This window comes from Narcine bancroftii, chromosome 6 (genome assembly GCF_036971445.1).
Source record: "Narcine bancroftii isolate sNarBan1 chromosome 6, sNarBan1.hap1, whole genome shotgun sequence".
Classification (NCBI taxonomy): Eukaryota; Metazoa; Chordata; class Chondrichthyes; order Torpediniformes; family Narcinidae; genus Narcine; species Narcine bancroftii.
The window spans coordinates 30,621,056-30,633,450 of record NC_091474.1 but is presented as its reverse complement, the minus strand read 5'-3'; the positions used below and the strand labels follow the sequence as shown (position 1 = coordinate 30,633,450).

Here is a 12,395-nt window from a genome sequence, read left to right as displayed (position 1 = left end):
AATGCCGGTGGCTCGGTGCAGGCTTTAAACTGCCTGTAAAAGGAGACGATAGTGTTTTATTTAAAATCCTGAAACTGCACCAAGATGGCGGTGCTTGCAGCGGCCTCGAGGGATTTTAGGCACTAAGGGAACTGCGGACCGGAGCAGGGCACCAGAATTGGGGAGAACAAACCCGTTTAGAAGCAGAAGCATAGGAAACAACCTTACAGGACGGTGATCACGGCAGCAGACCAACGAGGGGCTCAGTGACTGAAGAACATACAGGCAGCAGGTTGTTGGCGGCTCGAGCCAAGGAACCCACATTGGCTGCTGGCGACGTGGTGAAAGAAGTCACATAGACTGGGCTGCTGGAGACTGGCTCATGGGCACCCACCATTTACCACGTATATCCTACCTTCGTTTGTCCTTCCAAAGTACAACACCACATACTTGTCTGCATTAAATTCCATCTGCCATTTTTCAACTCCTTTTTCCAGCTGGTCCAGATCCCTCTGCAAGTTTTGAAAGGTTTCTTTGCCGTCCATTACACTTCCATTCTTTGTATCACGTGGAGAGTTCCTTGCTCGACGTTCAGATATTCTGCATGCAGCAAACAGGCTCCTGAATGAAATCACACTAGTAAAACTAAGATGCTTTTCTCTGAACCTGTAAATCTGCTTTTATACTGTCTTACTTGTTGTATTAAGGGTGACATGTCTAGCCCAACTTCCCGCAAAACAAACTTTCTCACTGCATTTGGTATATTTGCCAATCAACTTCAAAAATGTACGGGGTTTGTATTTAGGTGGCATGGGCTTTTGGGCCAAAAGGGCCTATTACTGTGCTGTATGTCTAAATTTAAATATAACTTGAACTTCAGGTGTCCTAACCTTAGCACCGACACAGCTCACCGAGACCATGTGTTCTGTTCATATCCTTGCTCACCAAAAGTGAACATGCTGTTAACTGCTCCCTTTTCAGAAAAGTAATCTCATAGATTGTTTCCTGAGATAGCAATAGAAGTCTTCACTTTCTACAAAATATTTGCACTGATTCAAGCAGAAAAGAGATGCTCATTGGTTGTTAAACTTAACTGTACAATCAGAAGAGGAAAGTAGAAGAGATAATTAATGCTGAAATATTTTGTAATATATTTTAATATTATTTTTACAAATTTAAAATGTCATAAAATAAATTGAAAGCTCACAATTATTTCAATTCTTAATACCTGGAGTGACTGATGTTCAAGTCAAATTTGCAAAATACTACAATCACTTGGAGCGAGTAAACGCAATTTAAAGATAGTTGCACCATCATCAACGGCATAATCCAAGGTTCGAATAACTAGCAATGACCTGCTCCATGGTTGTAAAACTGTCCAGAAATTCTTCTTCCGAAATTCCATGCTTAATATATTGATGCACGTAAGCTCTAAAAGATAAAGCAAAAAAAAAAAAATTCTGAACAAGATATGAGAAACAGAAATGTCTAAATCTTACCCCAAGGCTTCCATCTAAAACCAAAACTATTTCCAAATAAAGACTTATATTTTTTTTTTCTCATTGCCCCTTTTAATAACAGGTCATCCCCTAGCTAATGTAGACTCTAAAATTCTTTTGAAAAGTAGTTAATGTTAAAATTATAGGTAATATGGGCATCAATTTACCTCTAGACAGCTGTTACAAACAGCAACAAGAGGAAGACATGAGCATCTATTTTAGTAACATGGGTTGAAGGATAAATATTGTTCAATGGTATGGAGCTAAATGCCTTTCCAGCTAGTGCGATGGCGTCATACACGTCCAGCTGAGAAGGCAGAAAGAATCTCAATTTAACATCCACAAGGCAACATCTCTTGTAGTTGCAGGAAGCATGTAACAAGGGAAAACAAGATTAAACCTGAAAGAAAATTAAGAAAACAAGAAACAAAAGATAAAAGTGATTTAGTTTATAAACCCAACAGCAGTAACCTAGTGGAGAAAGAAATAAGAAAGATTCACAGCAAAGCTAATACAATATTTGGAGGCACAATACTTTTCACTAAGACAGGAGAAAAAGTCTGGAAGACAAGTTCACAAGTGCACTTATGACGATTTGTTCAAGTGAATCTTTATGGAACCAACTGATTTCTCAGGTCTTGTATTGAGAAAAAGAGCCAGTTGTGAACTCTCGTCTTCCATGGAACCCTGCTGGAAAAATTGATCCTAATATGGTAGAATTTTAGATGTAGTCAAGGAGAAATTAATGCTCAGAAATAAGTCTTGAACATAAGCACATTCTATGATGCAGGTTTGAGAGGTGAGAAAGCCAAAAGGAGAAAAAGTAAGGAGAAAAAGTAAATAAATAACATGCTTTTGTCATTTGACTAAAAGGACAAACATATGCCAGAGCATTTCAAAATTATCAAAGGGGAGGTGCCAGAGGATTGGTGAATGGCCATTAGGGTCCCCTCATTAAAAAAAAGATAATAGCGAGAATTCTGGGAATTACAGGGAGCCTTCTGTCAGTGGTGTACAAACTATTGGAGAGGATTCTTAAGGACAGGCATTTAGTATACTTGGATATTGTGACAGAGTATTTGGAGGTGGTTTGGGAGGAATTGCTAGAGCAGCTTGCATACACACATTTTAAAAACACAGAATATTTGCAGGACTTTTGCAGGGTGCTTTTTGCAGAAAGAGCAACCAAGGTGCAAAATCTAGCTGGCCTGAGAGAGCAGGTGATTTTTTGCAGGCAGAGATGAGAATAGTTTTGCTCTCAGAGAGGGAGGGTGTGAAACAGAGAGAGAAGGAGTCACAGAAATCAGTTCCAGAGGGACAAGCTGGCAAACTTTGGAAGGCTGTCTGGACAAAGGAGAAGACTGGCAGTCTGAAAGGTGACCTGAAAGAAAGAGGATCATCTGGAGAACCCTGAAAGGGGCAAGTTTTGTCAGCAAGACTGATTGAGAAGGAATCAGTTGCGGATGTCCTGGAAAAGGAATGTCTCTCTGAAAACCAGCAAGAACCCTCCTGAGTGGTGACCATTTGCCTGTTCAACACCAAAGCCTGGTGAACTTTGTTAATGCTAACTTTTGTTCACAGTACAAGAATTGCCTGCAACCAGTGAGATTGGACTGTGATCCAAAGAACTCTTCTAATCTTAAATATACATTACACACACCTGTGCTTAGTATTGGTGGGGGGGGGGGGTGGGTGGTGGATTGAGTAGGTTAGGTAAGGTAAGTAGGTTAAGTAATAAGTTAAAGTTTAATTCTGTTTTCTTGTTGAATTATAATTAAAAACTACTTTTGTTTAAATAACCCTGTGTTGTCATGCGTATCTATTGTTGCTGGTTTTTGGGGTCCTCTGGACTCCATAACAGTATAGTTAGCATGGCTTTGTGAGGGGTAGGTGTGCCTCACAAGGTTAATTGAGTTTTTTGAAGAGGTAACAAAAAATATTGATGAAGCCTGTGTAGGCTTGTAGCATGGAATGCTCCATGTAGCCAACAAAGTGGCAGGCATAGCAGGTGCTTATGTGGGTATCCATGGCTACCCCTTTAACCTGGAGAAAGTGAGATGAGTCAAAGGAGAAATTATTCAGGGTGAGAATAAGTTCTGCCAGTGTTGGTGGAGGGGGACTGGTTGGTTCTATTGTCCAAAAAGAAACAAAGAACTTTGAAGCCTTCCGTATAGGGAATGGAGGTGTATTTACTGCATTTCCAGCATTTCTGTATATTTACTACATAAATTTCCTCCACGTACTCTGAATTCCTTCCTCCATTCAAAAGGCACAGGGGTTGTGGGTCAATTGGTGATCATGGGCTCGTGGGCTGAAAGGGGCTGTTACCGTGACAAATGTCTAAAGTTAAAATTTAACAGTAATTTGACCTGACAGGCACCAACCTGGAAGCAAACATATCCCAGGCTTTTTTCATCGCACAGTCCAGAGGTTTCAGGAGGCACTGGCTGTTGCTGACAACAGTAGCTGATTTTTCATACTTATTGAAGGATGTGGGCGTTCTCCATAGGCTGAAGGCAGAATCTACAGGCATCCAGGAGGCGTACAGACCCTGTTCCTGAAAGCAACCTGAAAAAGCACATTATCGTCCCATGTTAATATCAAGGGTCATTTCAGATGAGTCTCAATCTCAATTACAGGAAGGATTTGGAGGATTGGGAAAGGGTACAGAAGAGATTTACTGGATTAGAAAGCATGTGCTACGGGAAAATGCTGGTAAACCAGAGTTGTTTTCTCTGGAAAATCGAAGGCTGAGGGGCAAACTGATGGAAGTTAATAAAATTATGATATGCATTGATAGGGAAGATAGTCTTGAATCCTTTTCTGAGGGTAAAAATGTCACATAAAGAGGTCAGTCACTTTAGTGATGTTTATACAAGAATGTGGAGGGTGTCTGGAATGGGAACAAATGTGATAGTAACAGTTAAGAGACTTCCAGTCAGACACGTGTGTGTGTGATGCATAGAGGGACATTTGATTATGTACAAGCAGCAGAATTTTAGTTTAATTTGGGCAACATGTTCAGATATAATGGGCAAAAACCCTTTTTCTATGCTGTACCATTCTGTTTAAAATAATGATGAATAATTAATATTCCTTTGATTTGTGTGAAATTATTCCATGCAAAAGGTTGCAAATAATGGAAATCAAGATCAAAAGCCATTGAGCCAGACACTAGGGAACAGGCCCTTTGGTCCAACGTCCAAGCTAGTCAAGTGGCATTCTGGGTAAGTTCCATTTGCCTGAATTTAGCACAATACAGGTAGTCAACGTACGATGGGGTTGTGTTCTGGCACTCCCATTGTAAGCCTAAAAAAAATCATTAATTGAAAAAAGGGCATTGGGATCAATGTGGGGACCGACACGGGGCTGTGGGGAGAGAGCAGGGCAGTGAGATCAGTGTGGGGATGGACACAGGGCTGTGGGAGAGAGCAGGGCAGTGAGATCAGCGTGGGGACTGACATGGGGCTGTCGGGAGAGGGTGGGGCAGTGGGATCAGTGCTATCAGGAAACACTGAACATCATAGCCTAGCCTAGCCAAAATTCAAAGAACAGTATGGATTCAAACCATTGTAAATTCAAAAAATCGTGTCAGATCATCCTAAGTTGGGGACTATCTGTGGCCAAAGGTCTTGAAAGTCAAAAATCACACCCCCTTCCATACCTTTCTCTGGCAGCTCATTCTACATATGGGCTGCTCTTTGATGAAAGTTTCACCTCAGCTCTTTCTTTTCATCTTGATGGCCTCTTGTTCTAAATGCATTCACTTTATCCATGTCTCTCATGATTTTATAAATCTCCAACGTGACCCCTGAGCTTCCTACTCTGCAGGGAATAAAGACCCAGCCTATCCTGCCTCCCTTTAGAATTCAAGCCCCAGGAACATCCAGGTGAATCTTTTCTCCACTGAATTTATACTTCAGTTATTATGCTGCTTTTCAGTTACTCAGATTACATAATGTTTAAAAAAGACAAAATGTGTTTTATTTCCTACTATTAGATAAATATAGTTAAGAGGCCTCTGGATAGACACACAAACAGAGGGATGTGTATAATTGTGCAATTGGCAGAGTTTTAGTTTAATCTGAGCATCATGTTTGCTGCAGGCAATGTTCATGTGTTCTATTATTCTGTTTCAAATTCTCTAAAACAAGTTGGTACAGGCTTCTGGCATTAAATTTTGATTTGATATGTAATCTGGAGACAGCAAAGCCTCATTCTCAGATGAACTCAATGCCTTCTATTTCTGATTTGATCCCCAGAACAAGGAAGAACCACCACTGTCAACCCCCAGATGATCCTCTACTGTCAGTATCTGAGGATGATGTACGTCCTGTTTTCACGAGAGTGAATCTGAGGAAAGCACCTGGTTCAAACTGACTACTCAACCAAGTACAAAAAAACCTGTGCTGGCCAAGTATTCACAGATACCTTCAACATCTCATTCCAACAGGGCGTGGTACCCACCTGGTTCAAACAGGCCTCAACAGGTGCTCAAGAAGAGTGTGGTGACCTGCCTAAATTACTACTGACCACTGGCACTCACACGTGATGAAGTGTGAAAGGCTGGTATTTGATGCTGAAGCATAGCAACTGCTGTCTGAGTGCGCGACATGGATCCGTTCCAATTTGCCTACCGCAGTAAAATCCTGATAGCAAAGATGAATACATCAGGATGCTCTTTATCAACTGCAGGTCAGCATTCAACACCATCATCCCTTCAAAATTGATCATCAAACTCCAAGACTTGGGCCTCAATATTCCACTGTGTTATTAGATCTTGGATTTCCTCACCTCCACACCCTAATCAGTGCAGACTAGCAAGAACATTTCCTCCACAATTTCCATCAGCACTGGAGCACCACAGGGCTACATGCTTAGCCCCCTGCCCTCACTTTACACCTATGACTGTGTGGCTCGATAATGACAACATCTACAAATTTCTTGATGATACCACAGTAATGAGCAGTATATGGTCAGCGCCTCTACTTCCTCAGGAATTTGCAGAGGTTTGGTATGTTATCGGAAACCTTGGAAAACTTCTACAGATGTATAGCAGAAAGTGTGCTGACCAGCTACATCACGGTCTGGTATAAGGGTACCAATACCTCTGAGCATAAAGCCCTGCAAAAGGAAATGGACACGGCCAGTGCATCACAGGCAAAATTCTCCCCACAACTGAGAAAATCAACATGGAGCACTGCCATTGGAAAGCAGCAGAAATCATCAGGGATCCACACCACCCAGCACATGCTCTGTTCTCATTGCTGCATTAAGTAAAAGGTACAGGGGCCACAAGACTCGCCCCACCAGGTTCAGGCACAGTTGCTCCCCCTCCACCATCAGACTCCTCAACCACAAATTCAATCAGAGACTTGTTTAAGGACTCTTAATTTGCACATTATTGATTACTAAATATTATTTATTTTCTGTATTTGCACAGTTTATTTACATTTCTTTGTTTATATTTTTCTCTTTTGTCTCCTTATCTTTTTCTTGAGTACAGTTTGCACTACTAATAAGTAGAATTCTGCTTGGCTCACGGGAAAAAGAATCACAGGGTTTTGTATGAGATGTCATGTATAAATCTGAACTTTGAACTTTATCTAACTTTATTAACATCAGTACGAGTAGAAATGTAGCTATGCAAAGTGCTCCACATTACTAAAGCAACTGCTTGTATATCAGTTCGTCAGATTCTTCTTCCTGAAGGTGAAGAAAATATAGCTAACCTAACACACCAAATGACAAACAATTTTATGGAGGTTTATAAAATCATTAGAGAGATGGATAGGGTGGAGAGTCACAGGAAGTCTCAAACAGCCATTCTCAACCTTTTTAGGCTGTGGTGCCCTTCAAAGTTTATGGACCCCTGCCCAAAGAAGCAGTCAAGTTAAATTAGTTTCTTCTGTACTTTTCTGATACTGACTCTATAAAAGTGCCCACAAAAAATTTATGTTACGTGGGGTGAAAAGAAAACAAGGCTTTTACTCTGGGCATAATGACTGTGGTTTGTGATTCAGAACAAACAGAAAAATGGGAAATCATTCTTCGTGAACATGTAGAAATGAAGAAGACATGAACTGCATATTACAATAGGCAGAGGGGGTGATAAACAAGAAGCTACACTCAAGAGGCCATTAACTGGGTGACTGTGAGAGGTAATGGAAATAGGCAGTCAGCACAGAGCTCCACTTAACAATAAGTACATTGCTTTGGATACTTTGGGGGTGGTGGGGTGGGATGTGGCTGAATGATCCACCAGGGACAAGTCGTTATGGTCAGGTCTCTGGCACAGAGTCTGGCCTCTTAGCTCAAAAGGGAAGTGGGGGGGGAGGGGGTGGGGAGAGAGAAGGAGAGCTCGTCATAGGGGATTCAATATTTAGGTGATTAGTTAGGAGGATATGTGAGCAAGATCAAGACACTGGGATGCTATGTTGCATCTCAGGTGCCAGAGGCAGGGACATCTCAGATTGAGTCCATGGTATTCTCAAATGGGAGGGTGAGCAGCCAGATGTCATGGTCCACGTTGGTACCAATTACATAGTTAGGAGCAGGGATGAAGTCCTGAAGAGGGAATATAGGGAGGTAGGAAGGAAGCTGAAAAGTAGGACCTTAAGGGTGGTAATCTCAGGATTGCTGTTTGTGCCACGTGCCAGTGAGGACAAGATGAGGAAGTTGTGGCAGGTGAATGCATGGCTGAAGAGTTGGTGCAGGGGGCAGGGATCTAAATTCATGGATCATTGGGATCTCTTCTGAAGAGGGTATGACCTGTAAAAAAAAAGGACACATTGCACCTGAACGGGTGGGTGACTAATATCTTGGCAGGCAGGTTTGCTGGAGCTGTTGGGAATAGTTTCCATTAGTTTGACAGGGGCATGGGAACCAAAATGAAAGAGCAGTGAATAGGGCAGAAGATACACAAGTATATGGTGTATTGAGATTGTGAGGAAGGAGAGGGCAAAATTCCAAACGAAAGATTAAGGATTTAACGGTGTACTTTAGAAACAAAATTGAAAAGGGTGATGAACACAGCACCGATGGTCTTGCATTTAAGTGCCTATGGTATAAGAAATAAGGTTGAAGATCTAGTAGCACAGCTGGAAGTTGGTAGATATGACATTGTGGCCATCACTGAGTCATGGCTGAAAGAAGATCATAGCTGGGAACTAAATATCCATGGATGCAAGTGTGTCAGAAGGACAGGAAGGTAGGCAGAAGGAGTGGGTGGGGTAGTTCTGTTGGTTCAAAATGGAATTCAATCTTTGGATAAAAGAGATATTGGATCAGAAAATATGGAATCCCTGTGGGTTGAATTAAGAAACTGTATGGGGAAAAGGACTGATGGGAGTTGTATTCAGGCCACCAAACTGAAGTCAGGATGTGGCATGCATTCTACAGAGGGATATAGAGAAGGCATGTGGAAAGGGCAATGATATAAATATTGGAGGTGTTGTAGACAGCGAAGAAGGTTTTCAAAACTTGCAGAGGGACCTGGACCAGCTGGAAAAATAGGCTACAAAGTAACAGATGAAATTTAAGGCAGACAAGTATGAAATGTTGCATTTTGTAAGGACTGACCGAGGTAGGACAAGCACTGTAAACAGAAGGGCACTTGCAGTTTTGGTCACCTAACTATAGGAAAGATTATTAATAAAATTGAAAGAATGCAGAGATTTATTTTGATGTTGCCAGGACTTTAGGAACTGATTAACAGAGAAATGTTAAACAGGTGAGGACTTTATTCCCTGCAGCATAGAAGGGTGAGATACAAACCAGATGACGAGGTTAAGAGTGAAAGGGGAAAAGTTTAGGTAAAACGTGAGCGGGAATTTCTTCACACAGAGAATAGTGGAAGTATGGAATTAGCTGCCAGCTGAAGTGGTGAATGTGGGCATTTTTAACATTTAATAAAAATTTGGACGGGTACATGGATGGGAGGAGTATGGAGGGCTATGGACTGGGTGCAGGTCAGTGGGACTAAGCAGGATAATAGTTCAGTGCAGACTAGAAGGGCCATAGGCCAGTTTTCTGTGCTGTAATTTTTTATGGTTCTAAATGGGCCAAGCTGAAGATGGACAAGTTTGGCTGAAGGGTTCTTTCCATGTATATAACAATAATATTTTAGAAAGAGAAATTGATGTTACTAATACACACTTGTGTCAGCTTCCTGAACATCCTTCCCTCGCAAAATCAGCAGGTTGGCCAGAGATGTATTGAAGTGCAGCTCCCTCTTCTGTGAAACCTTTGCAGCTGGTGAAGGAAGTGTCACTCGCCAGTCAATACCTGAGAATAGAAGTAGATCATGTGTCACACACCAGCCAATATCGAGAGACTGAACAGCTTCTTCCCATTCAAGTACAACATCGCTGAGGATGACAACTGCTCCAGAAATAGAAGCAAGACCAAATATTCATCCTTCCTGCCTTCTCAAATATTCAATAACATATTACCTAGCGCCATCTTTTTGTACAATTCCACTTCACTCGATTCCCTTGATATTTAAATATTTGTTAATCTAAATGTCTGAGTATGTACATGCCTCAAGTAGAACATAAAAGGAGGAGTCACGTGATGGTGTAGTGGCCATCTCCAGAAAAGAAGAAATAAAGTGAAGAAAATACAAAGTTCAAGAAACACAAAACATAACAAATAACAGATAAAGTTGTGGAGAAAAGAAAGAAAATGGCACCCAAGAAGGAAAAAGTAAAAGCGGGAAAAAAAGAAGAAAAGACGCCGGAAGAGAAAGGAGAAGGCCTTACCTGCATGAAGAAACAGGGAGCCATCATGGAGAAAAGAGCCCGCTCCCCAAGGTTGGTGATGACTCCGCAGAGTCGCGACCTCCTGACTGCTGGACTGCAAAATTGGCTCTCTGAGCCAAACAAAAGCATGCAGTGCGCACACTAAGGAAAAACTAAGGCCCAGCTGAGGACCGAGCAAACACAGCGCAACCAGCTGAGGGATGCCCGACACCAGGGCTCTCAGCTGGAAGAAAAGGAAAATGACAGGAAAGGAGTGATAGGAAAGAAGAACAGCAACAGATGACTAGCCCAGAAGAAGAGCACCAACAGCGAGAAGCCAAGCAAGAAGAAGCCCAGCAAAGTGAGGCAAGCAACTCAACAAGGAAGTCAGAAGAGTCACAGATGGAAGAAGAGAAGTAGAAGACACAAACACAGGTGCAGACATAGAAGAACAGGAAGAAGACCAAGCTCTACAGAAAAAAGGTAAAATAGATGGACAGTATATAGATTTTAAAAAATTTCAAGAACAAATGAGAGCATTAAAAGAATGGTTGACATTAGAATTTAGTGAAATGAAAAGTAAAATGAAAAGCACAGAATAAAAAGTGAGTAGAATAGAGCTGGTCATGACAGAAATAGGGAAAAGATTAGAAAATGTGGAAGAACAAGAAATGGCTGTAGAAATGGAAGTGAATGACTTAAGAAAATTGGAAGAAAGTGACAAAAAGTTAAAGAGTCACAAGAGTTGTTAGCTCAGAAGATGGATATAATGGAAAACTATAGTAAGAGAAACAATATAAAGATAGTGGGACTTAAGGAAGATGAAGAAGGCAAAAATATGAAAGAATTTATAAAAGAATGGATCCAAAGGTACTGGGAATGCCAGAAATACAGGAAGGAATGGAAAAAGAAAGGGCACACAGAACACTAGTCCCGAAACCACAGACATAACAAAAACCAAGATCTGTTTTAGTAAAATTTCTGAGATACACGACAAGAGAAAATATATTGGAGAGGGCAAGGAATAAAATTAGAGAAGACAAAAAACCATTGGAATACAAGGGTCAAAAAATATTTTTTTACCCAGATTAAAGAAGAGGAAGGAGTTTAATACAGCAAAATCGATCCTATGGAAAAAAGGTTATAAATTTATGTTAAGATATCCAGCTGTGCTTAAAATATTTATCCCGGGGAAGCAAAACAAACTGTCTCGGATCCGGAGGATGCACGAGAATTTGCAGAACGCCTGCAGGACAGAAGGAGAGATGAAGAGATGTAACAAGAATGAAGAACGATGACAAAATACATATAAAGATGTAAAAATAATGTACAAGTAAGAACAGAAGGAGGGAAAGAAAAGGGAAGAAAGAAAGTAAGGGGGAGGATAAAAAGAGGGTGAGCTTTGTTATATGTGAAGATAAAAGTATTTTCTGAAGGGGGTGGGTGGGAGAGAATAACAGTCACTGCAAAATCAGTTGTCGCTTGCGAGCGGGTTCGCAATCCAAATGGAGAGGGGAGTTGTGGTTGCCCGGCAAGGGACAAGGGGCAACTCAGAGAGGGGGGGGCATTTGGGGTTAATGGAATTTTAAATGTGGGAGTTGTTGAAGTATTTTATGTTTTAAAAGTGTTGTCACACATTGAGGTGTAAACAGAATATGAGATGGCCATGTTGAACTATATGACTATAAATATTAACGGAATACATAACAAAATTAAATGAAAAAGTCTATTAAATTTCCTGAAAAAAGAAAAAATAGACATAGCATTTGTGCAGGAAACACATCTAACTGAAATGGAACATGATAAATTAAAGAGAGACTGGGTAGGACACGTAGCAGCAGTATCATATAATTCAAAAGCCAGAGGTGGAGGTATATTAATAAATAAAAATGTACCAATCAAAATAGAGGAGGAAATAATAGATCCAGCAGGGAGGTATGTAATGATAAAGTGTCAGATATATTCAGAATTCTGGAATTTGATCAATATATATGCACGTAATGAGGAGGATCAAAAGTTTATGCAGGATATTTTTTTGAAGATTGTAGATATGCAGGGGAATATATTGAGAGGAAGGGATTTTAACCTTAATTTGGATCCAATGTTGGATAACACTGGACAAAAGACTAGCAAAAAGAATAAAGTGTCCCAATTTATGGTTAAATCAATGCAGGAA

The 12,395-nt window shown here is 40.8% G+C and overlaps 1 protein-coding gene across 5 annotated transcripts in view; it reads right to left on the bottom strand.

Moving 5' to 3' along the window:
- Nucleotides 1-412: 412 nt before the first annotated feature.
- The window catches only part of tubd1 (tubulin, delta 1), a 51,248-nt gene continuing 39,265 nt past the window's right edge, over nucleotides 413-12,395 (bottom strand). For 4 of the 5 annotated variants that reach the window (XM_069884588.1, XM_069884589.1, XM_069884590.1 and 1 more), the window contains 3 exons: nucleotides 9,636-9,764; nucleotides 3,863-4,046; nucleotides 1,119-1,410 (listed from right to left, as the gene is read on the bottom strand). In XM_069884588.1, the coding sequence (XP_069740689.1) occupies nucleotides 1,296-1,410; nucleotides 3,863-4,046; nucleotides 9,636-9,764 (428 nt within the window). In that variant the 3' untranslated portion in view covers nucleotides 1,119-1,295. Of the gene's footprint in view, nucleotides 601-1,118; nucleotides 1,411-3,862; nucleotides 4,047-9,635; nucleotides 9,765-12,395 lie in introns of those variants that run through there. The other variant, XR_011339997.1, reaches the window with a different exon arrangement.